This window comes from Perognathus longimembris, chromosome 3 (genome assembly GCF_023159225.1).
Source record: "Perognathus longimembris pacificus isolate PPM17 chromosome 3, ASM2315922v1, whole genome shotgun sequence".
Lineage (NCBI taxonomy): Eukaryota > Metazoa > Chordata > Mammalia > Rodentia > Heteromyidae > Perognathus > Perognathus longimembris.
The window spans coordinates 85,530,972-85,558,715 of record NC_063163.1 but is presented as its reverse complement, the minus strand read 5'-3'; the positions used below and the strand labels follow the sequence as shown (position 1 = coordinate 85,558,715).

The following is a 27,744-nucleotide window of genomic DNA, read 5'->3' as shown; positions in this document are numbered from 1 at the left end:
AAGTCAGTGAGACTCAAATCTCCAATTAACCACCAGAAAACCGGAAGTGGCGCTGCTCAAGTGGAAGAGCTCTGGGACAGCGCCCAGGCTCAGAGTGCAAGCCCCACGACCATCCTCCCGCCCTCCCCCCCCCCCCCAAAAGCACAATCTAGGGAGTTCTCTTTCTTGACCACTCTTAGCTGAGCCCTCGGTGCCGGTACCAAATTTGCAAGTCGGGAATGAGAACGTATTTACCTCAGAGCGAGAAGCCTACCTTATAAAGATGAGAGAACGCAATGGTGGATAAAGGGTCTGGAAGAACTAGCAAACACTGTTGCGTTTCCTCTGGGCAGGCCATGTCCTGGCGCCCCCTCAATTCTGCCTCACAGAACAACCGCCCACCCGCCCTCCGTCCACCGCGGCCTTCGCCGGGTCTTCTTCCCAGAGTGGAGCCACGAGGTTACGTTCGACGCGCGCACAACGCACGTGCCAGCCGGCGGCGACTTTCATTGGACGGGGCCAGTCGGGCAGCTCCTTACGTCACCCTACGGCGCCAGCTCGACAAAAGGCCCGGGGACCTGTCTTGCGGGCGGCGTCCTTCGGGGAGGCTTGTGCGGGCGCCTGCTTCTCAGCCAAGGGGCTCCCGGGCGTCTCCGAAACCCCAGCAGACGGCGGCGAGGGGCGCGTGGAGCTTGGGGTCGCGGAGCCGGGCGGCCGGAGGGGTGTCCCGGCGCGCCAGCGGGGCACAGCGCGGGCGGCCAGCCGGCGAGGCTGCCCGGCGCGGGTGTCCCGGCGATGTGTGGCGCTGAAGCGGCGGCGGGACAGGCAGCAGCACCGGCGGCAGCGGGCTCGGCTTCGCGTCGGTGCCGGCGGCGGCGGCGGCGGCACAGGCTCTCCGGGAACTGGCGAGTCCAGGCCTAAGCGGCGGCCCTGCGAGGCCCGTGCACGGTGCCCCGGGCCGGGGCACTCCTGGCCTCGCCCTGCCCCGGGAGCCAGCCTCCCCGACCGGGGATGAGGCCTGGAGGCGGCCGCGCGGGGCCCAGCACAAAGGCTCATCCCCAGGGGCCGCCGCCGCCGCCGGCCTAGAACCGCCCGCCGAAGCTGAGCCGGCGCCGGGGACTTCGTCTCTGCCGGCCCCCGGGGGCGGCTGCTGCCGGTCTCCCCGAGCCCCGAGCCCTCTGCCCCCTCGGCTGCCAGGGGACCGGGCAGCCGCGCAGATTGCACCGCTCTTGGCTGTGGGGACCCGGCGGAGCATGTCGGAAGAGAGCGACATGGAGAAAGCTATCAAGGTAAGGGGGAGATGCCAAGCCTCGGCGTTAGCCCCAGAAAGCCGAGAGAGTTCGGGGCGAAAGGACTATTCCGGGGTCTCAGCCTTGTCCCCTCTCCCTCCCCTCTTGATTCCTTGGGCCGCTTTTGACAACCCCGGGGCGGAGGAATTGTGTATCTGGAGGGTGGGATGTCGGGTCTCCGCCACGTCTCCGAGCAAGGTGAGTGGCTGGAGATGCTTGACATGAGTGGGAGGGAGGGACCTGCTACTCCCACGTTTCCATCGTCCCCCAAGTGCCTCCACCCAGCGATTTGCTTCCGTGTGGTTTGCTGCAGCAACGTTTGCAGAGTGGCTTTCATCCATCCCTCCTGATGTGTTTGAAATCACTTCCTCGAAGACTGCAGTGTTACAAGAAGGTGGTTCGCCGCCTTATGAAAACCTGCCCTTTAGGGGAATAGATTGTTCTTCAATGTGTTTTCTCTTCCCTCTTCTGGGGATCACTGAGGGTTTTGTTTGTATTTAGAAAGCACCAACAGTGCTTGGTTGTTAACTGCTGTTATCCAAAGAAAAGCAAACATGTTTTGAAATTACTCAAATAAAATAATAAATTTTCTGAAATGTGTGCGTGTGTTGTGCTCAGCGTGCCAGTATGGAGACTTGAAATCAGGGCCAGGGCGCTGTTCTTGAGGTTTTCAAGTCTAGCACTAGGTATCCCACTTGAGTCACAGTTCCACTTCAGACTTTTTGATGGTTAATTGGAGATAAGTCTCAATAACTTTTCTGTTGAGCTTGGCTTCAAACCATGATCCTCATATCTCAGCCTCCTAAACATCTAGGATAACAGGTGTGAGCCACTGGCACCTGGAATATAGATATTTTTATTAGCATAATTAATTGTATAAGGATTGAGTTCATTGTGACATTTCCACACATTAATGGGAAGATTTTATGAGCTGTGTGTCTTATAGCTAGGAAATGAAAGTTCGTGTAAAACTTAAGTTAATGTTTTATATTTGTTAACCCTATGCATTTATAATTTCATTTTCCCTTGAGGGACAAACACCTATTGGCAGCTTGGGGTTATTGTCCCCTTCAAGGTATTTCACTATACAGTCACTATTGCTATATAGTAGAATATATAGTTTTATCAAAACCATCAGTGATTCCAAAGAAAAAGTAACTTTATCTTTTGTGGTGCGAGGGATTGAACCTAGGGTTGTATGTGTGGTAGTCAAGTGTGCTAGCATTGTGCTATACAATCCTAGTCTTTATTTATTTATTTTTGAGATGATCTGGCAGTGTAGTCCAGGCTAGCCTTAAACTTGCCGTGTAGTCCAGGCCAGTCAGCACTTGGGATCCTCCTGCTTCTACTTTGAATGCTTGGTGAAACTTCATCTTCTAAAGGAGGTTTAAACATATATATTGGACTGTGGATGTAGTGCAACTAACATGAGTGAACAAATTAGGAAGTATGAGAAGTCCATTAGAAGTTCAGGTAAAAATAGCCATCTACCTAGGGCTCCTGCAGGCCCATACCCTTCTATCCTTATTTTCCCTAAACCCCAAAGGACAATCATTTGGTGATGATGTTTCCCCAGCACGAAGCTAGTTACAAAACCAGCAGTTTGGGGGGTAGAGCTGTAGCTCAGTAATAGAGTGCTTGCCTAGCATGTGCAGAGCCTTGAGCTTGATTCCTAGCACCACAGAAACAAAAACAAACAAACAAACAAAATATATATGGTAGGTCAAATTTAAATAATAAAAACAAAGGTTCTGAAAAACTGCTCTGATAGGTTTTTTTTTTCTGTCTTGGCTCAGGTTTTATTGTTAGTTAAAAATTGCTAGTTAAAAATTTTATTGTTAGTTAAAATCCAAGTCCTACCATTATTAGTTTTGGGTCCTTGTTTAAGTCGCATTATTGCTCTGTCCTTTGTTTCCTATCCAAAGAAAGGAGCTAAACTGTTTCCCAGCTCATAGGAATTTTTTGGGGCTTTAAATGGGGAAATGTATAAGGTGTATTCATAATAACAGAGCTCAATGAATATTAGCTCATAGCAGCTTAAGCATTGTTTAGGAAAAACTTACCACTTGATTATTGTTTAACCTAATTTTCTGAAGTTTTCAAGAGCTTTTCTGCACTAAAATTACTTGACAGGTCACTGGTGAATTTTCCTATTAATCTGGGCTTGTCTAACTGACAAGCTAACTGGTGGAGTTGAAAATATCTGATTTGGCAACCAGTGCTAACATCCTTTGGAAGCAAATTAATATCACAGCAAATAAAATTCTTCTGAGCTATTTCATTGTGTTTTTATTGTTTTGCTTTGTTGAGGTGTTTATCAAATAGTAAGCCCTGAGACCTGTAGAGTTCAGCTAGAAACGTATTTTCCCGGGGTTTCACCACAGCATGGGAAGTTCTATTGCCTTACTATCTGAGAGAATACTGATTGGACTCTTTTTTTTTTTTTTTTTGCCAGTCCTGGGCCTTGGACTCAGGGCCTGAGCACTGTCCCTGGCTTCTTCCCGCTCAAGGCTAGCACTCTGCCACTTGAGCCACAGCGCCGCTTCTGGCCGTTTTCTGTATATGTGGTGCTGGGGAATCGAACCTAGGGCCTCGTGTATCCGAGGCAGGCACTCTTGCCACTAGGCTATATCCCCAGCCCCTTGATTGGACTCTTAAAGGTTCATATTATTTAAAAAATCAGGCATCATGGCTTATACCTGTAATTCTAGCTATTTAGGAGGCTGAGATTTGAGGGTCAGGGTTTGTAGCCAGCCCATGTAGGAAAATCTATGAGACTCTTATGTCTGATTAGCCATCAAAAAGCCAGAAGTAGAGCTGTGGCTCAAGTGGTAGAATGCTAGCCTAAAGGCTATCTCAGGGATAGTGCCCAGGCTCTTGAGTTCAAGCCTCAGGACTGACACACACACACACATGCACACACACACAATGGCATGTGACTTATGCTTGTAATATGATCTGGAGAACCACATTAAAAAGCTAGGCTGGTCAGAAAAGCCTTCAGAGAGCCATCTCTAAGATTCATAGCTCAAGTGGTAGAGTGGTAGTAGAGAATGAGCTTAAAAGCCCTAAAGTCAAACCTTAGTATTACCAAAGAAGAAATTAGGACAGTAACTGAGCCTCGGAACTCAATCCCATAATTCCTATAATCAGCTGTCCAGGAAGTAGAGATCAGGACTGCAGTTCAAGACCAACCCAGGGGGAAAAACTTGACACCTCCCATCTCTCAACAAAAAAGCCAAGCATGGTGTTGTGCACCTAGGATTCCAGCTATATGGGAGGTCTTAGGATGAGCCCTAGGCAAAAGAAAAATACTAAAAAAATAAACTCAAAGCCCTACCTGAAAAATAAAGCAAAAAAGGACCTGGAGCCTGGTGCCAGTGGCTCAAGCCTGTAATCCTAGCTACTCAGAAGGCTGAGATCTGAGGATCATGGTTCAAAGTTGGCCCAGGCAGGAAAGTCTGTGAGACTTTTTATCTCTGATTAACCACCAGAAAACCGGAAGTGGGGCTGTGGCTCAAGTGGTGGAGTGCTAGCCTTGAGCTGAAGAGCTCAGGGGCAGCCCCCAGGCCCCAGAGTTCAAGAACCACAACCAACAAATGGGGGGAAAAATGGAGCTGGAATATTGCATGAGAGGTATAGTACATGCCAAACCCGAGACCCTGCGTTCAAACCCTAGTATTGCCCTCCCCAAAAGGACAATAAGCACGTAGTGTTTCATACCTCATAGCCCACTACTTAAACCTAAACATGTACCTCAGATTTGCATATCTTGCCCAGTGCTGGTGGCTCATACCTGTAAACATCATTAGTCAGGAGGCTGAGATCTGAGGATGGGCAAAGTGAAGGTGTGGTTCAAGTGTTAGAGCACCAACCTTGAAGGGCATCACCCAAACCTTGAGCTGAAGCCTCAGAACTGGTAAAAAAGAAAAAAATATTACCTATGAGTAAATTCTCTATTGCTTTCGTAGCTATTTTCTTTGAAGAGTTTCTATAGGGGTTATAATATTACCAATCCACTTTGGGTTAATACTAACTTAAATTGGACAAAAATACTATACTTTTGGTCCAGTATACCGCTACTTTTCCCTTTCTCCTTCGTGGACTTATTGCTAAGTGTGTTTGTTATATTTAACTCTGACAGTTCAGTTTAGTGACTGTCTTTTTTTTTTTTTTGCCAGTCCTGGGGCTTGAATTCAGGGCATGAGCACTATCTCTGGCTTCATTCTACCACTCTCTAGCATTCTACCACTTGAACCACAGCGCCCACTTTGGGCTTTTTCTATATATGTGGTGCTGAGGAATCGAACCCAGGGCTTCATGTATGCTAGGCAAGCACTGTACTGCTAAGTCACATTCCTAGCCCAGTGACTGTCATTTTTTTTGTTTGCTTGTTTTTTTTGCCAATAATGGGGCTTGAACTCAGGGCCTGAGCACTGTCCCTGGCCTCTTTTTGCTCAAGGCTAGCACTCTGCCACTTGAGCCACAGCACCACATCTGGCTTTTTCTACATATTTAGTACTGAGGCTTCATGTATACGAGGCAAGCACTTTTACCACTAGGCCATATTCCCAGCCCGTGTCATTTTTAACAATCTTAAGTTTTGTTTTTTTGTTTGTTTGTTTTTGCCAGTCCTGGATCTTGGACTCAGGGCCTGAGCACTGTCCCTGGCTTCCTTTTGCTCAAGGCTAGCACTCTTCCACTTTCTGTATATGTGGTGCTGGGGAATTGAACCCAGGGCTTCATGTATACAAGGCAAGCACTCTTGTCACTAGGCCATATTCCCAGCCCACAATCTTATGTTTATTAAATTAAGAGAAGAAAAGAGCTGAGCATGTGGTACATTATATGTCATCCCAGCACTTGGTAGGCTTAGCCAGCAGGATCATGATTTTGCGGCCAATCTGAGTTATACAAAGATCTTGTCTCAAAATTCAGTAAATGAATGAATGTAGGCATGCATGATTTTTCTTCCATATTTACCTGATCTACTGCTCCCTCCCTACTGCTTTCTGAAGGGCTTCATTTAGTTCTTGTAGATCAGGCATGCTAACAGTGAGTTATGTCATCTGACAATGTCTTTGTCTTTCTCTTTGTTCCTAATGGCTACTTTTTTTTTCAATACAATTGAATTCTTGAGTTTTTCTTTTTAGTGTGTGATTCTGTTATCTTCTAGCCTTCATTGTTTCTGATGAAAATGTCAGCTATTACTAGTATATTTTGTATATATTTGTATGTTATGTGTACAACATATTCTGTATAATTTTATATATATCTGTATAATTTTATGTACTTGTATATAAAATATACATAAATATAAAATAAAATTATACATCTTATACACATCTTATATGTAAATATAAAAATTATACATATTTGTATATATTACTTGTATATGAGCTGTCATTATGTTTTTCTTCCTGCATAAATGATATTATTGTTTTCCTCTCAGTCTTTTGACTCATGTGTTTATGCTATTTAGACCTTGATGAGCTTATTGGAACAATAGACTGAATATGTTTGAATGGGTCTCATACAGGTAGTAGACATTGAATTCAGAGCCTAGGTACTTTCCCTTAGCTTTTTCTGCTGAAGGCTTATGCTCTATCACATGAGCCATACCTCCACTTTCCATGTTTTGCTGGTTAACTGGAGATAAGAGTCTCTAGGGTTTATTTTTCAGGGCTGGCTTTGAACCTTTATCCTCAGATCTCTTGAGCCACTGGTGCCTAGCTCAAGCTTTTTTTTTTTTGTCAGTTGTGGGGCTTAAACTCACAGCCTGGGCAATGTCCCTGAGCTTTTCTGATCAAAGCTAGCACTCTACCACTTTGAGCCACAGTGCCACTTCCAGTTTTCTGGTAGCTAAATGGAGATAAGTCTTATGGACTTTCCTGCTTAAGCTGTCTTCCAATTTTAATTCTCAGCTCTCAGCCTCCGGAATCTCTAGGATTACAGGTGTGAGCCTCCTGTGCCCAGCTTAACTCAAGCTTTATTTATTTATTTATTTATTTATTTTGTTCAGATTCTTTTGCTACCTGGAATCTGCTGGGCCTCTCTAAGGAATTTTTCATGTTATAATAGTGTTCTTTTCTATGTGATTCCTCTTCATGGTGTCTGTTATTCTGTTGGAACTCATGTATTTATTGGTGCACACTTGAGACCAATAGTTTGATTAGCTTGGGCAACACAGTGAGATGCCACCTAAAACATAAGTCCTACTTTGACTCAGCGTCATCAGAGTTCCCTTTTATCTTTTGAACTTATTTAAAATAGTTACTTTTAGCCAGTTATAATGGCTTAAGCCTATAATCTGAGCAACTTCTGAATAGAGGATTCATTATTTGCATTCTCTCTTTTTTTTATGTTCATAGGAAACTTCCATTTTAGAAGAATACAGTATCAATTGGACGCAGAAGCTGGGAGCTGGAATTAGTGGTCCAGTTAGGTAAGAGACCCTGAAAGAACTGTGGTAAAATTGTTCAGAACAAAAGTCTGTAAAATATGTCTTGAATAACAGCCATCACCTGTTCCAGTTGATAATAGATAACTGTTGGGAATTGAACTCAAGCCTTGTGGGTGTTAAGCACACACCCTTCCACAGAGGTACAACCTCAGTGCCTAGTAGAGGATTTCATGTTTCTATTTGTTTCACATGCATCTGGAAATATAAATGAAATACCCATGTCACCTGGTTTGTAATAAGAACAGCTGAAGATGTGGATACTATGCAGCCACTTTGAGAATTACCTGAAGCAGAAGAGGCCATTACTTCTACATTGGCTTATGTTGGTGAATTACTGTTACATGCTCAGGAATCTGAGACCTGAGCCAGGGCGCTGGGTTGAGAAGTGAGATGCCTTTCTCTGTCATCACCCGCTGCCCTGGGGAGCTTTCTTTTGCTGCACCTGGACATATGTCCTTGATTAGAAGTACAATTCCCAGGGGCTGGGAATGTTGCCTGGTGGTAGAGTGCTTGCTTCATATACATGAAGCCCAGGGTTCGATTCCTCAGTACCACATATATAGAAAAAGCCAGAAGTGGCACTGTGGCTCAAGTGGTAGAGTGCTAGCCTTGAGCAAAAAGAAGCTCAGGGACAGTGCTTAGGCCCTGAGTTCAAGCCCCAGGACTAGCAAAAAAAAAAAAAAAGCCCCCAAAAAACAAAAATTAGGGGCTGAGAATATGGTCTAGTGGTAGAGTGCTTGCCTCGCATGCATGAAGCCCTGGGTTCGATTCCCCAGCACCACATATATATAGAAAATGGCCGGAAGTGGCGCTGTTGCTCAAGTGGCAGAGTGCTGGCCTTGAGCAAAAAGAAGCCAGGGACAGTGCTCAGACCCTGAGTTCAAGGCCCAGGACTGGCCCCCCCCAAAAAAAAAATATATATGTATATATAATTCCCAACCAACAGACTTGTGAAATTAATTTCTCTGCACATAGAATATTGCTGACTTTTTGCTCCTTCCAAATCTAGAGTCTGTGTGAAGAAATCTACCCAAGAACGGTTTGCACTGAAAATTCTTCTTGATCGTCCAAAAGCTAGAAATGAGGTATGGTCTTTTCTTTATTTTTTTTTTGTGCCAGTCCTGAGGCTTGAACTCAGGACCTGGGCACCATTGCTGAGCTTCTTTTGCTCAAGGCTAGCACTCTAGCACTTGAGCCACAGCACCATTTCCAGCTTTTTCTGTGTATGTGGTACTGAGGAATCAAACCCAGGGCTTCGTGCATGCTAGGCAAGCACTCTACCACTAAGCCACATTCCCAGCCCAAGCAAGGTATGTTCCTTTACTGCCTTGACTCGCACATTTAAAGAGCCTAAGAATTTATTTTTTGGCTATTTTCCCTTGACAGTACTGGGATTGAACTAGAGTCCTCACAAGTGCCTACTATCACTGCTAAGCCATGTGTCCAGCCCTGGAATTTGGACATTATTTTTGAGATATGGTCTTGCTTTCTGCCCAGGCAGGCACGCAGCACAGTCCACTTATGTTAGACTTCCTGGCCACTAGTATAACAGGCACCTGCTTCCACATCTAGCTCTTCCTCGTGAACTTTTTACTATTTTGCTGGCCTTGAACTATGGTCCCCCCAGTCTCAGCTTCCCAAGTAGCTTGGATGACAGACATAAGCCATGTATACGAGGCAAGCAAGCACTCTTGCCACTAGGCCATATTCCCAGCCCCAGCCATCCAGCTTTTTTGATGGTTAATTGGAGACGAGAATCTCATGAACTTTTCTGCCCAGGCTGGATTCAAACCACAATCCTCAGAGCTCAACCTTGTGAGTAGCTAGGATTACAGGAGTGAGCCACCGGCACCTGGCTGAAGTAGGCTTGGGCTTAGCGTGGTCATTTCTGAGCTAGTGGGAAGTTTGGAGAGAAAATGTTGTCATCCTCTTGTTGTCTTCTCTTTTCTCTTCAAGGTACGTCTGCACATGATGTGTGCCACACACCCAAACATTGTTCAGGTTGTTGAAGTGTTTGCAAACAGCGTACAGTTTCCACACGAGTCCAGCCCCAGGTAAGACTGCAGCGGCAGCCTCACATGCCTATAGCAGTCTTCCTCTCACTTATTACTCTCCTTTCCTTCCCTCTCCCTCTTCCCTTCTATCCATTTCCTCCTTGTTTTTCTCTTTGAATCTTGGAAAAAATTTAAACATATATAAAAGCAGATAGAATTTTGTAATGAAGCCCAAAATACTTACTGCTCAGCTTCAGTAGGCACTGTTTCATGGGAAATCTTGTTTTGTATTCCTTCGAGTGATTATTTTCTCTTAGAAAATAAAATACATAAAACATTTAGGGGCTGAGGATGTCATTTAGTGGCAGAGTACTTGCCTAATATGTACAAGGCCCTGGGTTCATTCCCCAGCACTGAAAAATAAAACATGAATGTGTGGAAGAGAGGAAAGGAAATGGAAAAAGAAAAAGAGATAGAGTCCCTAGTTTAGCAAGACAAAACACTTTAGAACTAGTTGATATACTCCTATAATTCCAGCACTTGGGAGGCTGAGGCAAGGATATCTAGAGTTGAGGCCAGCTTAGGCTACCACAATAAAACCCTGTCTTAAAATAATACAGAAGTTGGGTGCTGGTGGCTCACGCCTGTAATCCTAGCTTCTCAGGAGGCTGAGATCTGAGGATTGCAGTTCAAAGCTAACCTGGGCAGCAAAGTCCATGACTCTCATTTCCAGTTTAACCACCAGAAAACCAGAAGTGGTTCTTTTGACTCAAGTGGTAGAGTGCTAGCCTTGAGCTGAAGAGCTCAGGGACAGTGCCCAGGCCCAGAATTCAAGCCCCACGACCAAACTACTACTACTACTACTACTAATATAGAATATAAACAGATTGTATCAACTAATTGAAATTGGGCCAAATATTATTGTAGGCAGAGTCTTAGGCAGATATAGCAAAATACCCTCTTGGTTAGTTCTTTTCTTCTAAAGGAAGAAATCAGCTTTATTCTTTTCCCCTGCCAATTGTGTGGCAAGCACACTGGGTAATATATTCATTGGGAAATTGAGATGTAAACACCTGTCCAGGCAGTGTTGGTAGGCCATGAGTCTGTCCTCTGACTGCTATGACTCTCATAAGGAGAGGCCCTTTGTGTGTCAGAGAGGTGAGATATACCAGAGACGTGTGAAGTCTATCACCTGAAAAGTAGGTATTTTACAGATAGAGGAATATGACAGAAATTTTAAAACAGTTATTTTTTACAACTATGCTCTGTTGGTGAAAGCATTTGGATGGAAACTGGAAGCATTTATATCAAAGAATGGTAACCAAAATTCATGGACTTTTTTTTTGAGAATGTGAGAATTTTTCCTTGTGTTTAGTACTGTGTATTATCTTGGACTTCAGAACTGGTTACAAACTTTGTAGATGAGATCTCTTTAGGCCAGTTTTTTTTTTTTTAATGTTTTAGGGCTTTGGGTTTTTTTTTTTAATTTAACAAATCAAATGCTTTCAAACAGGGCTCGGCTCTTAATTGTAATGGAGATGATGGAAGGGGGAGAGCTATTTCACAGAATCAGCCAGCACCGGCACTTTACAGAGAAGCAAGCCAGCCAAGTAACAAAGCAGGCAAGTGAACCCCGGGTACCAATCAAACTGCCAACTACGTTGGTTAACCAGTGCAATTTCATTAGGGGAAATAAAAGAAAGCTTAAGAAAAGCTCTATTTGACTTCTCATTGCCTGCTTTGTTATGTAATCAGAGAGGATGTCTTAACTGGAGAAATATGACCCCTTTTATACTTTGGGGGAGGGTCTGTTATTAATTGGTTGTCAACTGCTTCCTGAAGTCTACTAAAAGCAATAATGAAGGGAAAGGAAAATAATCTTACCTCCTTTAGTGACGGTTGATATTGTTACATGTGTAGCTTCCACGCGTTGTGACTGGATTTTGAGATAAAATGCTGTTGACGGCACCTGAAAGGCTGGATGGTACAAATGTATGTTCTAACACATTTGCACATAGGATGCTTCCTGCACGAGTCAACTATCATTTCTGCCAATTTTAATAGGATTCTCTCATTTTTGTAATCCAGGTTATTTCTAGTTCTGTTTTTACATTTTTACTGTTGTAGAAATGATTATTTAAGTCACATTCAATACGAGGAATCTGACTGTTACTGACCTTTTGTCCAGGTGAAAAGCTCAAGGCCTGCCTTCAGAAAGAGCAAGCAGGGCAGAGAAAAGCCGGAAGCACAATCCACTTAGTTTTTAATAAAAATCTTTCCACATTTCCCATGGTCACTTTTCAAACATCTTTTGGTTGCTTCCTGGTAATATTTGGAATGCTGAGAAATGCCATATTGAGAGTTGAAGAACATTAGAATTTGTTCTTTTCATTAAAGTTCTTTAAATCTTTCAGTTTTTAAATATTAGGACTAAAAATTGAGCTCTGATGATCTCTAAAACAGAAACCAAAAATCCACTCAAATCCACATAGGCAACAATTTCTCTCCCTGCCCCTCTTTTTTTTTGTGTGCCAGTCTTGGGGTTTGCACCAGTGCCTGGGCATTGTCCTTGATCTTTTTTGCTCAAGGCTAGTGCTATACCATTTGAGCCACAGCTCCACTTCTGGCCTTTTGTAGTTAATTGGAGGTAAGAGTCTTATGGACTACTCAGGCTGGCTCTGAACTCCTCTCTTTAGCTCTCAGCCTCCTGAGTAACTAGAATTATAGGTGTGAGCCACTGGTACCTGGCAACATTTTAAGACATAAGTTGGGAAAACCCTATCAGCTGGTTTGAAGGAGCCTGCCATCCAGCTCCTGCAAGTACAGTTGTGTTTTGAGCCAGGTGAACCTGCTACTGCCTCGTTGGAGAAATACATGCCCACTGAAGACTTCAGCTAAGCATTTCCTTTGCAGTGCCTGTCACACCTCAAACAAATAAAAGAGGAAGCAAGTGATTTTTTTCCCTTTCTTACAGCATGTGATTAGTTTATTTTGTCAGTTTTTAATGTTGTATTTAATATTTTTAAAAATTATTATTTAACAAAATTTAGATTGTAGGTTAAATTAAATCTGACCACAGTCTTAATTGACTTAATGATGGCTTAAAGTCCTGAGTTTTCTCCTGTAGGGTATTCAGGATTGTTTTTTTTCTCAGAGGTGGCTGCCCACTGTGTCCTTTTTCAGATAGCATTGGCTCTACAGCACTGTCACTTGTTAAACATTGCACACAGAGACCTCAAGCCTGAAAATCTGCTTTTCAAGGATAACTCTTTGGTGAGAAAACTTGATTTTTTTGCATATTTAGTGCTGCCACTCTTAACACAGTTCAGGAGTGGCTGTGTGTGTGTGTGTGTGTGTGTGTGTGTGTGTGTGTGTGTGTGAGAGGTTCCAAATCCATGGTGAAGAGACTTTAAGTCAAAGCATTTCTTGTTCTGCTTCTTCCCTTGAGACTCAGGAATTTTGCCATATCCCTAGCATTGGTAATTTTAGATGATCCCAATATGTCTTTGTGGGATTTAGGATTTTGAATATTGTTTGAAGGGCCTTTGGGAATCTATACATTGTTAAATATTACTTTAAAACTTTAGTTTCAGTTGCTGTTTGCCCTGACAAGGTATGTTTTTCTCTTTATTCCCTCTCCTTACCCCTTATCCCACCAAATAAGTTGCTGTAGCTATCATGATCAGAGTGAAGCAATACCCTGGATTGAAAAAAAGTTAAGGGGTCCACAGACTAAGGGTCAGAAGGTTAAGATCTGGATTTTATAACTGCCTTTGCAAGTTATAAATCAGGGCTAACCAAGTGAGTGGGTAGAAATCCCTTTTCTTTCTTTCTTTTTTTCCCTGGTGGTGGGGCTTGAACTCAAGGCCTTGGCACTGTCCCTGAGCTCTTTTTTTTTTTTTTTCCTCAGTCCTGGGGCTTGAACTCTGGGCCTGAGCACTCTCCCTGACTTCTTCTTGTTCAAGAACAGTACCACCTGCAGCTTTTTCTGTGTATGAGGTGCTGAGGAATTGAACCCAGGGCTTTGTGCAAGCTGGGCAAGCACTCTACCACTGAGCCATATTCTCAGTCCCCTTTTCTTATGTTCTATAAAGAACAATTTTTCAATAGGAATTACTGTCTCTAGACTGGGGACTTGTTATTCATAGACATAGGTCTTAGTCAGAAATTCATAAGAGCTCAAGATCACATGGCCTGCATCTAGATTTTCCTTCAGTTGTTTACTGAGAATTCTAAACAACGACTCCTATTTGTTTTATGTCAGGATGCTTCAGTGAAGTTGTGTGATTTTGGATTTGCTAAAATTGACCAAGGTGACTTGATGACACCCCAGTTCACCCCTTATTATGTAGCACCTCAGGTAAGTAAACATGTACCATTTCTTCCCTGTAGTGTATCAACAAGCTGCCTACAGTGTCAAGTTCCTTCTAATTTGTACCAAAAGTATGCACATTTCATAGTTGGGAGGCAGGAGGTGGGGTAACTTATCTCTAGAAACCTACAGATTACTTCATTGGGCACAGATAGTCTGTCTTTTAAAAGTTGGAAAAGAGCCAGGCACCGGTGGCTCATGCCTGTAATCCCAGGTACTCAGGAGGCTGAGATCTGAGGATCATAGTTTGAAGCCAGCCTAGGCAGAAAATTCCCCATGAGACTCTTGTTTCCAGTTAACCACTTAAAAAACTGGAAGTGGCACTGTGGCTCAAGCGGTCGAGTGCTAGCCTTGAGCACAAAGAGGCTCAGGGACAGTGCCCAGGCCCTGAGTTCAAGGTTTCCCCTCCCCCCAACAACAATGAAAAGCTGGAAAAGGCTAAGAATGGATTCTCCCCTAAAATTTGCAGTGGGTCTACTTTTACATAGGTTTCTATAACAGTCATCTCCAGAGTCATTGATCACAGATTTTTTGATATGCAGAAATAAGACATAAATCTCTTAGGGGATAAAGATAAAAGGACTTGATCATTATGTGCTTGACCTGGATGTGTCTTTGACTGCTTTTGGTTTGTGAAAGTGCCATGTTGATGTGAAGTTAATTGTTTTATTGTTATCTCTTAGCTCCTCTTAATTCTCCCAGCAGCCTCAAGTGGTAGGACATTGGTGGTGTGGGTTTTCAGTAAGATTCCTTTTGGTTTGACAGGTACTGGAGGCACAGAGAAGGCATCAGAAGGAGAAGTCTGGAATCATACCTACCTCGCCAACACCCTACACATACAACAAGGTAGGAAAGAGGTCCTTATATTTACCCTGCCTGTGTAGCCTCTGTGTTCCTGTGAGCCATTTGTGAGATTGGAAGTGGCCAGACATAATACAGTTAGCTAACTATTTATGTACTTTTTATACTGTTTCTGTGGCTTGCACTCAGGGCCTGTGTGCTGTCCCTTAGCTTTTTTGCTCAGAACTGACATTGTACCCCTGGAAACATAGCTCCATTTCTGTTTTTTGTAGTTAATTGAAAAGAAGAGCCTCACACAGACTTTTCTGCCTGGGCTAGCCTTGATCTGTGATCCTCAGACCTCAGCCTAGGATTATATGTGTAAACCACCAACAGCTAGCTGTAAAAATTATTTAGAATTCTGCTTTTTTTTTCCCCCTTACTCATTTAGTTTTTGCAGTGAAATCAAGATTTATGATCCCAGATTATATCTGGCTGGCTGTACAGCCCATTGACCATGTTGAAAGAACAAGCTTGGCTTACATTTTTAAGATATCAAAGCTAAGAACATACTGTGATCGTTTTTGGTATCATTTTTTCTTGGCTCATCAAATACCTAGTTTGAATAATGACTTGTAGACATTACAAATGTTCCCAAATATTATTTGGCACTTCCTCACTTGTAGGCTCCCTAAGAAGCATTTTGTTTCGAAACACAAGAGGTTTAGTGCCTCTGAAAACAGGTCCTGGAGTTGCTGAGTAGATTTAAAAAAAAAAAATCATGCTATTTGTGGACTTCAGGCTAGATATGGATATCAGAGGAGGAGGTGAGGACAGTATAAAAGGCTGAGACATTTGCTATGATCCCACCATTCTTTACCTGTGTGGTATAGTTAGGTTTCCCACTTGACTCTGTGGTATCAGTTTCCTTATCTGTAAAGTAAAGGCTTTGAATTTGGTCATTTTAAAGAATTCTTTTAGCTGAGCACTGTGGCTTAAGCCTGTAATCCTAGCTACTTGTAAGGAGGAGATCTAGAGATGACTGTGTGTTTGTTGTTGTTGTTGTTTGTGGGACTTGAACTCTGGGCCTGGGTGCTGTTCCTGAGCTCTTCAGCTAAAGGCTCTACCACTTTGAGCCACAGCACCACTTCTGGTTTTCTGGTTAGGTTAATTGGAGATAAGAGTCTTACAGACTTTCCTGCCTGGGCTAGCTTTGAACTCCGATCATCTCAGCTTCCTGGGTAGCTAGGATTACAGGCGTGTGCCCCCAGCACCTGACTAGCGATTATTGTTTAAGGCTAGCCTGAGTATATATGTTGGTAAAACTCCATCTCAACCAGTGACTGGTGTGGTAGCATGTGCCTGTTATCCCAAGCACAGTGACTAGATACAGGGGCATCATTTCTGTCATCTCCAATGACAAGAGGAAGAATAAGTCAGAGGCTCTCAATCCAGGTTGTCCTGCACATAGAGTGAGACTCTACCTCTAAAATAACCAAAAGTAAAAAGGGGCCAGAGTCATGGTTCAAGTAGTAGAGTACCTGACTAGTAACTGTAAGGCTCTGAGTTCAACCCCAGTATCCCCTTTTTCACCCTTTTCAAAGGTGAAAAATCACAGTGTTCTATAGTATGAGTCATGGCATCCACAAACACACACTAGTGTGATGCCAAAACATGGGTCAGCACACCAGAGACACCTCACTTTCAGGCTTCTTTCCAAGCAGCATACAACTGTAGATGCTGAGAAGCATGTAGCCCCATGGTGGGTTCACTAGATTGCCCTTTTCAGGCAGTTACTTTTTTAGTCCCACAGTTTCAGAAGCCTCTGCCAGTGTTTTGAGGCAAGTAGAACGACATTTAACTAAAAGGAGGCTTTTACTAATAATCATATTGACCAAGTAGTCACCTAAATACCTACATCTTTGTTTCATAATGTCTTCCCCCAGAATGATGTCAGGTCTTAAATGTGGGCTGAATCCTTCATGACCAAAAGAATGCTTTTAGATCTTCTGTTCCTTCCATCACCTTTCTCTGATGAGTTTCAAGCTGCTTTGGGCCTTGTCATAAAAGCTTATGCTGTGTTATGGGGTCAGGCATTATAATGTGTTAGTTGTTTTTTTTTTGTACCTTTAACCCTGCCAAGGTTGACACAACTCACTGGCTCCTATCTATTACTTCTCTGGCTAGAGGCATAGTATCCGTACCCAAAGATTGGACATGGGCTTGAGCCTAAGCAGTAAATATGCAAGTGACCATTTTACCCCAGACTGGCCAGATTCTGTGCATCTATGTAGTATTAGTTACATATAAAAATAGAGAGAGCCAATGTTGATAACTCACATGACAATTCTAGCTATTCAAGACACTGAGATCCGAGGACTGAGGTTTCAAGCCAGCCTGAGTAGACCAAGTCCTTGAGACTCTTAACTCCAATTAACTAGCAAAAAGCTGGCAGTGGACACATGGCTCAAGAGGTAGACTACCAGCTATAAGCAAAAAAGCTAAGTAGAAGTGAGAGGCCTCGAGATCAAGCCCCAGTACTACCATGAAAAAAGAGATGTTAGGTTTCCTAAGATGTTCTGAATTGGTCTTAGTGTCCATTAAGTGATTCTTGTTTGTTTTTGTTTTGCCAGTCCTGGGCCTTGAACTCAGGGCCTGAGGACTGTCCCTGGCTTCTTTTTATTCAAGGCTAGCACTCTACCACTTGAGCCACAGTGCCACTTCTGGCTTTTTCTATATATGTGGTGCTAAGGAATCAAACCCAGGGCTTCATGTATGCGAGGCAAGCACTCAACCACTAGGTCATATTTCTAGTCCCATTAAGTGATTCTTAAAAGTATCACCATGTATATATCAGGGTTGCATTTGGGTCTTACTTTGGAGCTGTCTCTGCTTGTGAGCTATTGTTTTCCTTTTTCCTTTCAGAGCTGTGACTTATGGTCCTTAGGAGTGATTATCTATGTGATGCTATGCGGATACCCTCCTTTTTACTCCAAACACCATAGCCGGACCATCCCAAAGGATATGCGGAAAAAGATCATGACAGGCAGTTTTGAGTTCCCAGAAGAAGAGTGGAGCCAAATCTCAGAGATGGCCAAAGATGTTGTGAGGAAGTGAGTCCTTGGGCTGCTGAGTGGGAGGCCCAAAGAAGGCCTTGAGGTGGTGGAGTCCACATTAATGTTGGGTAGGGAAAAGCCATTTGTTTCCCTGGTAGCCTCAGGAGTCTGAGGTAAGAGTTCCTAATGTCCATACCTCAGTCCAAACTTTTTTCTCCCTCTCTTGCATCCCTAGACTTTTTTCCAGGGCGGTGAAACCAGGTACTTCTGTAGGCATTCTCTGTGGGTATTACTTGGGCCTTAAGTGGTAAACCTGCTGGTTTGCCTTTTTCTTGCACATAAGCCAATTGTTGAGGAGGAACTGGAGGTCAAGATACTGAACTGAGGTGCTGACATGACCATGACACATTTGGCTTTTCACACCTTGGATGCTGTCAGTAGTATGTGACTGTTCGGCTTTGAAGTGAGCTCATTGAAGCCAGATCCAGGAACTTCCTGTGCTTCCTTTTAGGGCATCAGTACATGGCAGCCTGTTGGTGTTTTCTCTGTAGGCTCCTAAAGGTTAAACCAGAGGAAAGACTCACCATCGAGGGAGTTTTGGACCACCCCTGGCTCAACTCAACTGAAGCCCTGGATAACGTGCTACCCTCTGCTCAGCTGATGATGGATAAGGTTTTGAATGATTATTTTGTTGGCTGAAAAGGCTGTGTGGAGAAGGAAAGTTGGGGCTTGATTCAATGAGGGGTTAAAGGAAAAACAATGGAGAATATGCTGTCTTTATTCAAAGAGCATCTCTGGTTTTCTGAAAGGATCTAAAATTAAGAACTTCCCATAAAAGACCAAATCAAGCCAGGTACTGGTGGCTCACCCCTGTAATCCTAGCTACTTAGGAGGCTGAGATTTAAGGACCAAGATTTAAGGCCAGCCTGGCAGAAAAGTCCATGCAACTCTTATCTCCAGTTAACCCTCAAAAAGTCAGATGTAGAAGCTGGGATGCTTGTGGCTCACGCCTGTAATACTAGCTACTCAATAGGCTGAGATCTGAGGATCACAGTTCAAAGCCAACCTGGGCAGGAAAGTCCATGAGACTCTTAACCTCTAACCACCAGAAAACCGGAAGTGGCACTGAGACTTAAGTGGTAGAGTGCTAGCCTTGAACTGAAGAGCTCAGGGACAGCGCACAGGCCCAGAGTTCAAGCCCCACAAGCGACAAAAAAAAGCCAGATGTGGTATGGCTCAAGTGGTAGAAAGCACCCATCTTGAGCAGAAAAACCAGAGAAAGAGAGAGAGAGACAGACAGACCAATCATCCAACTGATTGACTGGATCAGGCCTGCTAAATAATGCACTAAAGGAACACTCAAGAACATCTTCTGGGGTTGGGAATATGGCCTAGTGGCAAGAGTGCTTGACTCCTATACATGAAGCCCTGGGTTTGATTCCCCAGCACCACATATATAGAAAATGGCCAGAAGTGGCGCTATGGCTCAAGTGGCAGAGTGCTAGCCTTGAGCAAAAAAGAAGCCAGGGACAGTGCTCAGGCCCTGAGGCAAGCTCCAGGGACGGCCAAAAAGAAAAAAAGAACATCTTCTGGGGGTTGGGAGTATGGCCTAGTGATAAAGTGCTCACCTCGTGTACATGAAGGCCTGGGTTCCATTCCTCAGCACCACATATATAGGAAAAAAAAAAAAAAAAAAAAAGAACATCTTCTGTATTTGTGCTATGGGTTTGTAGGAGACACAGCAATATAAGACAACTTCACCTTCGCCCAAAGCATTTATAGAAGATTGGTTGGGAAGGCAAAAAGTTAAGAGACCAAAGTGTCTCGTGGGAAATCAGCCTTGCCTCACTAGTAGAAAGTCAGTAAGATGGGAATGGCAGGCTTTGCCAGAAGAATCTTACAGACTTTGCCAGAAGAGTTTAAAGTCTAGGGGGATGTAACTGAGAGGCTCTGGTACATTGTTTGAGGACAGTTTTGCCACTGGAAATATATTTAGAGGATAGTAGTCAGTTAAACCTACACAGCTGCCAACCTATGGCTTCTACAGTGGTCTAGAAGCTGCCGGTGGCTCAGAGAAATATAGATGAACAAAAGGGCTCAGTATATCTGGAGAAAAACAAAATTCTAGCTTTGGGTGACCAAAGCTCTAAGGAGGTAGTGGCTGGCATGTGGGAGGTAACATTGATAAACAGAAGGAAATCAGAGGAAGGAGGCTAATTTGGGTGGAGTCTTATAGTTTGAGGTCAGAGAGACATTCAAATGTATGGATATATAGTGTGGAACAAGAAAGTGGCTGAGAGCAAGGGATGGGTTTGAGATTTAACAAGGAATAAATGGGGAAAAAAAGTGCTAGGTTTAGCAGGAACATAGAAGAAGGTCAGCTGGAGGAACAAAATTTTCTGTCATCTCTTTGATTTGTAGGTGGTTGACTTCTTGGTTTAAATATGTCCTCTTGTCCAGAAATGGTTTGGTCAGCTCAAAAGAATTACTTAGATCCTGGTTGTCAGCCACATGGAGGTTACAGTTTGGCATTCTTCAAGACATTGGAAATAAGGAGGTAACATTGCCTCTGGAATTACTTAAAAATCACTGCACGATGATTCAAGTCTGAATATGCAGACTTAAAAAAAAAAAAAGAGTGGCTATAAGCCTTGAAGATGATACTGCAACTTAATTCCTGTTTCTAAAGGAATCCTGTGTTCAAGGTGTGAATGTTCAACCTTGTATACAGATGTTGAATAGAATCCATCTGAGTCTTCCTCATGAGCCTGAGCTCATGATCTTGAGCTATTGCAGATGAGATGGATATAAGGATGCAGCCAGGGCTGGCTATGAATATATGGTTTCCTTATATGAAGAGTAGCTGTTTAAAGTTGTCAAATTTTATTCATAGAATTCACATCATACAGAGGTGTTAAAAGGAGTTCCCTTTCCTTTTTCTGCCACTCTTACTCCTCATAGATGAGGTATTCTATGAGCTTGAGGTATCCTTCCTGATACTTTTCTGGACACATCTGGACATATCCCTGAAAAGTATTCTGTCACTTGGCTTCAAATTGCTATTATCAGTGACTAAGCATGAGCCTGTTAATATAAGTATTTCTGTTCCCATTGTCAAGGAAGAAGGCTTAGCTGATGGCTTTTGGGTGGCCTGGGCCATAGTAATTTAGGGGAAAAGTCCTCTGCCTTATCAAAATTTGTATATCATAGTACAAGAGGGAAATTTCCATCTGAATACTTGGGGCTTCTCCTTTCCACTTTCTTAGACTTGGCTGTTTATGTACCCAGCAATGAATGTGAATAAAGGCTGACAATGTTGGGTATAGTGGTTGGCACATGCTTCTAGTCCCAGCACTCAGAAGGCCGAGAAAGGAGAGCTGCTTCAATCCAGAAGTTTGAGACTAACTTGGGCAACATAACAAAACCTTGTCTTAAAAACAAAAACAAAAATAATTGATGTCAGTGTTTACATCTAGGCGGTGGTCGCTGGTATACAGCAGGCTCATGCAGAGCAGTTGGCCAACATGAGAATCCAGGATCTGAAAGTCAGCCTCAAACCACTGCACTCAGTGAACAACCCTATTCTAAGGAAGAGGAAGTTACTCGGGTAAATGGGCTTATTTCTTCAGTTCTTCTTTGTAGCTGCCATGGTTGAGGTTCCACGCTGAAAGCTCTACCAGAAGTCTGTCTTTTTTTCTTCTCTTAGTAGTTGGGTGGAGAATATAAGCTCTGAATGGCATCAAAAGCTGGACACACTCTAGTTATTAATCTGAAAAATCTATTATCTTGTGTATAGAGTTAATAACCCAGAACTGGGTTCTGAAGTATCTTTGCTATTTTCTCTCCCCCAAACTCTCAAAGCACCAAGCCAAAAGATGGTGTTTATATCCACGACCATGAAAATGGAGCTGAGGATTCAAATGTTGCCTTGGAAAAGCTTCGAGATGTGATTGCTCAATGTATCCTCCCCCAGGCTGGTAAAGGTCACGCCATTTACTAATGCTTTGTGTACATGTGACTGTGTATATGTGTGTATAAACATGAAAAAGTAGTTTATTTTTATATTAGCTGTTTTATCTTTGTATCATAAGAAAAAGAAGTGCATTCTATAGTCAGTACACATTGAAAAAGTAGACACTATAAATTAAGAAATGTGAAGTCTTACCCTCCTTTGCTTTTCTGTAACATTCTAGTATTGACTTAATGGTCACTGTCAGGTATAGCATGTTGTCACTTGGTTTTTTTAGTCTTGACAATGGAAGCGCAGAGTATAGGATAGAGAATGAAGATATAGACAGGGTCAGGATTAGATTACAAACTAGAAACATCATTTCTAGAGCCTTTAGAAATTACTGCTGTCTTTAGCTTATGAATATAAAGAGAACATTTCCCTAGTTCAGAACTAGCCCTGTTGCTACTTGGCTCAGGCAAAATGATTTGCACATAGAGACACTTGCTTTCTTTCTCTTCCTACTTAAAGGGTTATGATATGAGCAGTTAGTCTCAGTTGGTGATGGTTTCATGTAATAGCTCAGGCAATGTTGGGTTGACCTGTCTTGCTAGACTCCTTGTATTTTAAAAGAACTCATATGATGCATCTCAGCCTTTTTAATAAGCAAAGAATAAGCTTAGGAGAAACAAAGGGTCTGAGGCTGGCCACGTTTTTGCTCAGCAATAGTTCTGCCACAGCAGAACTAGACTCTGGGGCTCTTAAAGCATTTGTGCAACGATAGTAAAGTAGAAAAGCTCATTGGCCAGAAGAAGTTAATACCTGGTAAAGTTTTGCATGGTCATCTTTTCTCAACTGGTTGGACATCATATCTTCTATTTTTGACACATGGTACTGAAGTGGCAACTTCCTCTTCATTCTTATCAATAGGAGAAAATGAAGATGAGAAGCTGAATGAAGTAATGCAGGAGGCCTGGAAGTATAACCGAGAATGCAAACTCCTAAGGGATACCCTGCAAAGCTTCAGCTGGAATGGTAGGAACCTTGGTTGGTCCTCGAGTGCAGACAAGTAATCATGTGTGGAACATGTAGGATCTGTCTGGGGCCTGTGCTGGGATTTTAGATGAAGTAAGGCTGGTGAGTGGACTGCCATGTGAAAAGGGTTAGCCTCTAACTCCCTTATCTGTTCAGGCATATCTGAATATCTGATCCTTTCACTTGTTTTCCAGAGTTAAGGATTCCACATTCAACACTGGACAATCCCTATCACCCACCAAAAAGGCAAAAAAAAAAAATCCTGATTTCTCAACTTTTCCCATGTATGGGCAGCTCAGCAGGTCTTTAGACAGCACTTTGTGAACAAAGGAAAGAAGAATCCCCTGCAGATAGTTCATTCTAATAATGTACTTAGGTTAAAGGAGAAACTTAAACTGGAGAGTATAAGGTTTACCAAATAGTTGCTGGTAAATTTTTTTCCCCAAGTAAACAAGAGTAAAGAGACATACTTCCTTTTATTTAAAACACAACATTATTAGCACTTTTAATTTGGATTTTATGTTGTCATTGTAGTTAGGCAGACTGCATTTAAAAAATTCCAGGATTCTCAGGAAGGGGAACAATGGGTTTTTTGATGGTTGTTTGTTGCCAGTCCTGGGCTTGAACTCAGGGCCTGGGCACTGTCCCTGAGTTTCTTTCACTCAAGGCTAGCACTCTACCACTTGAGCTACAGTGCCACTTCCAGCTTTTCTCTTTATATGGTATCGAGAAATTGAACCCAGGGCTTTATGCACACTAGGCATGCACTCTACCATTAAGCCACATTCCCAACCCCAAGTGTTTTTCTTTTATATTTCATTGTCTGGCTTGTTTCTTATGGATATGCCATAGGAATTTGAAGTAGTAGTGTAGCCATTTCATAAACTTTGAAGAGATTAATTTCTGAGTACTTTTTTCCCAACTTGAACTATATCACCAGTATAGAAAAGTGGGTACCTATAAAGTGTCTATTGTCATTGAAATTTCAGAGTCAGCACTCCTGTAATCAACATGTAGTCATAAGACAAACTGTGCTTTGAGTCCGTCTGGCCCTCTTTCCTCTCTACTCAGGGGAGTCATAAATTGGTTTTGATTAGGGTTTTTTTTTTATGTGAATAGACTGAGATAAATCATTTTCTATTTTTGTACTGATCCTGGGGCCTGAACTCAGAGCCTCTTGTTCTTGCTTGGTTTATTTGCTCAAGGCTGGCTCATGCTTTTCCCTGATTATTTGGAAGTAAGAGTCTCATAATGGATCTTCCTGCTCAGGCTGGCCTCCAACCATGACCCTCAGATCTCATCCTGACTTGCTAGGATTGCACCTGGGAGCTACCAGTACCTGGTGACAAATCTTTCCTTTTATTTCTGGCTCTTTTCTTTGTACTCTTATAAAGATGAATGATTTTTTCTTATTTTTATTTATTTTTTGTTGGTTATGGGACTTGAACTCTGGGCCTGGGCGCTGTCCCTGAGCTCTTCGGTTCAAAGCTAGCGCTCTACCACTTGAGCCACAGCGCCACTTCCTGAATGATTTTTTTATCCCCTAGTATACAATCTTTTTTTTTTATGTCTAGCTTCTTTTAGTTAAAAATACATTCATGAGTTCTATCCACATTGTTGTATGCAAATCAGTGATTCATACTCATTATATGAATATACTATATTTACCCATTCTTCCTATGTTTTGGGGGGGCTTTTTTGTGGGGTTTTTTTTTTTTTTTTTGCCTGTCCTGGGGCTTGAACTCAGGGCCTGAGCACTGTCCCTGGCTTCTTGTTTTGCTCAAGGCTAGCACTCTGCCAACTTGAGCCACAGTGCCATGTCTGGTCTTTTCAATATATGTGGTGCTGAGGAATTGAACCTAGGGCTTCGTGCATACGAGGCAAGCACTCTTGCCACTAGGCCATATTCCCAGCCCCATTTACCCATTCTTCTATTCAGCAGATTTTAGTTGTTTCTAAATTCTGATAAGTAAGCACTGTGAACACTTTTTTTTGTGTGTGCTTGTCAGGTCCTGGGGCTTGAACTCAGGGATTGGGCACTGACCCTGAGCTTTTTTGCTTGAGGCTAGCATTCTACCACTGGAGAGAGAGAGAGAGAGAGAGAGAGAGAGAGAGAGAGAGAGAGAGAGAGAGAGAGAGAGAGAGAGAGAGAGTGTGTGTGTGTGTGTGTGTGTGTGTGTAATTGGGATCTGTTTGCTGAGTAGCTAAGATTATAGGTTTTTAGATTTGAGCCACCAGTGACCAGGGATACCTTTCTGTTTTAGCCATTATGGTTAGTGTGTTTTGGCATTGTAATTTAGATGTAGTTGGAATCAGTCTGATGACATGGGACTGTGCACTAATTTTTTTTTGGGGGGGGGGGGCGTGTCGTAGGGCTTGAACTTAGCGTCTAGGTGCTGTCCCTGAGCTTTTTTTTACTCAATACTAGCACTCTACCACTTCAGCCACATCTCCACTTCCAGTTTTCTGGAGGTTAATTGGAGATAACAGTCCCAGGAATCAGGCTCTGGTGGCTGACACCTGTAATCCTAACTACTCAGAAGGCTGAGGGATCTGAGGATCATGACTCAAAGCCAGCCAGCCAGGAAACTCCATGAGACTTTTTTATCTCCAAAAAACCACCAGAAAACCAGAAGTAGAGCTGTGGCTCAAAGTGGTAGCAAAGAAGAGCTCAGGAATAGTGACCAGGCCCTATGTTCAAGCCCCATAACTGACCAAAAAAAAAAGTTTCACAGATTTCCCTGCCCCAGATGGCTTTGAACTGTGATTTCTGGATTTTAGCCTTCTGAGTAGCTGGAATTTTAAGTGTGAGCTACCAACACCCACTGACTGTGCAATTTTGAAATGTTTATTGACTAGTTAGATTCTTCTTTTGTGAAGTGTCAAGTTGTTGGCCATTTTTTACTGACTTGTAACTTCCTTATACATGTGTAGCATTTCTTTATGTATTCTGGATATGAGTTCCATGTCAGACACCGTATTACATACAAATCTCTGTCTTTTTATGTTTTGATTCTGTGGTTGTAGGGAAACTTTTTAAATTTCCAGGTTAATAGAACTGCCCAATTGCTAGCTGAAAAATGGGGTATATGAACTTTTTTTGCTGTTTGTTTTCGTTTTTTGTTGATTGTGGGGTTTAAACTGAGGGCCTGGTGCTCTCCCTAAGCTCCTTTTGCTCAAGACTAGTGCTCTACCACTTTGAACCACTGCTCCAGGTGGTTTTGAACCATGATCCTCAAATCTTAGCCTCCTGAGTAGCTAGGATTACAGGCATGAGTCACCAGTGCCCGGCCGAACTGCTTTTCATTATTAGTATTGGGGGTGGCTCATCTGTTTGTGAGGGTAAATTCAAGAATGGTAAGGTGTACCCTTAGATTCCTATCAAGAGTCCTGCATCTCAATCAGTTTGACAACTGACCTTGTTCTTTCTTGGGTTTCAGGTCATGGATTCACAGACAAAGTAGATCGACTCAAACTGGCAGAAATTGTGAAGCAAGTGATAGAAGAGCAAACGACTACCCACGAATCCCAATAATAACAGCTTCAAACCTTGTTTTTTAAGAATTTGAAAAATTATTCCTTAATGTACAAAGTAATTTTTATGTAAATTAATAAATCATAATTTCATTTCCACATTGCTTATAGTTGCTATAATTTAGGGGCAGAGTTTGTTGGGGAAAGCTCAAATCTTAGAAACATTATTGATTTAGGACTGCTTTAGCTTTAGTTGTATATGACAATAATATTGTTAGGAAAGACTATTTTACTTCTAATGAAGTATTCATAAACCACTTTTCAGAGTTAGATAAAGGACCTATACTGACCTACTGCTTAGTGAACAGTTGAGTCCAATACTGTGGAATCTCACTCCACTGCCCTGTGTGTTCACCCTCTGCACCAGTGACAGATTCACTTGAGTGCCAAAAAATTGTGGATCTGTCATTGCAGATGCCTGCTGGAATTCACAGGGTACACACTTGGGAGCCTGGGAACTGCTTCCTGTGATGGAAGAAGCAAGCGCTATGTTCTTGCCTCTTAATTCCCAGAAAAGAAGAAGCAATATTTCCTTTTTGTCATCATTGGGTAAAGGACACCAGTATGTTGCTTAAGTCTAGTAGTATTTTGGTGGGGCTTATTTGGGTATGTGTTGTGTGTCAGTGCACACACGCTGGTCCTGGGGCTTGAACTCAGAGCCTGGACACTGTCCCTGAGATTTTATGCTCAAGGAACATGCTCTACCACTTGAAGCACAACTCCACTTTTAGCTTTTTAGAAATTAATTGGAGATTGCAAAGTTTCACAGACTTTCCTACGTAGGATTACAGGCATGATCCATCAGTACATTGCTTTGGTTTTATTGTTAACATGTTTAAACACAGCTTCCTTTCTTCTGGGATGATTTCCCTGTGCTAGTTTATATATATCAGAAAGAAACTGGACTAACATCAAAGATGATCCACTGCCCCTCTCCTCCAACATATCCCTCCCTTGCCTCTGTAATGTTTCTGGCTGGGTTTCTCACTGGCATCCTCTAAGCTGTATTTGTTTTCTTTAGTACTCTCCATCTTCCAAGAAACTGAGTGAAAATAGAATGTTTTTCTAATTTTCCGTGATGAATATGGGCACAATTTTTTTGTTTAGACTTTCTTTATTAGGTAGGTATGTTAGTAATAGAAGACCGCGCAGACAAGTTCTGGCTCTCATCCCATCCAGAGAACTCACTTATTTTCTAATGCTCCCATGTTTTCTAAGCATATGCTTTCACAGTGACATTTGGTTAGTATGCCCCATGTATGTGGAACTGACTGTGGGAATATATATGATAAA

General features: G+C 42.8%; 1 protein-coding gene across 3 annotated transcripts; it reads left to right on the top strand.

Annotated features, from left to right (window-relative positions):
• Window positions 1–605: 605 nt before the first annotated feature.
• On the top strand, window positions 606–26,550 carry Mapkapk5 (MAPK activated protein kinase 5). 3 transcript variants are annotated; one of them, XM_048342930.1, is made up of 14 exons: window positions 610–1,268; window positions 7,640–7,713; window positions 8,741–8,816; window positions 9,688–9,785; window positions 11,239–11,347; window positions 12,909–12,998; window positions 13,990–14,085; window positions 14,863–14,943; window positions 17,803–17,990; window positions 18,485–18,605; window positions 21,410–21,540; window positions 21,795–21,910; window positions 22,813–22,917; window positions 26,358–26,550. In XM_048342930.1, exons 1-14 carry the CDS (start codon window positions 1,233–1,235, stop codon window positions 26,450–26,452), a joined length of 1,416 nt encoding a protein of 471 aa, XP_048198887.1. In that variant the 5' UTR covers window positions 610–1,232; the 3' UTR covers window positions 26,453–26,550. The 3 variants fall into 3 exon arrangements, with proteins under 3 accessions (XP_048198888.1, XP_048198887.1, XP_048198886.1); XM_048342929.1 differs by having other exon boundaries at window positions 21,795–21,916; XM_048342931.1 differs by lacking the exon at window positions 9,688–9,785 and having other exon boundaries at window positions 606–1,268; window positions 12,913–12,998; window positions 21,795–21,916.
• The last annotated feature ends 1,194 nt before the right edge of the window (window positions 26,551–27,744 follow it).

Excerpts from the sequence above, each read along its gene's own strand:
- Mapkapk5 (XM_048342929.1), top strand. The coding sequence starts at position 1,233 with ATGTCGGAAGAGAGCGACATGGAGAAAGCTATCAAG. Across the intron at positions 8,817-9,687 it reads GTCCAAAAGCTAGAAATGAG|GTACGTCTGCACATGATGTG; the intron begins GTATGGTCTTTT and ends TTTCTCTTCAAG. Across the intron at positions 14,944-17,802 it reads CACCCTACACATACAACAAG|AGCTGTGACTTATGGTCCTT; the intron begins GTAGGAAAGAGG and ends TTTTCCTTTCAG.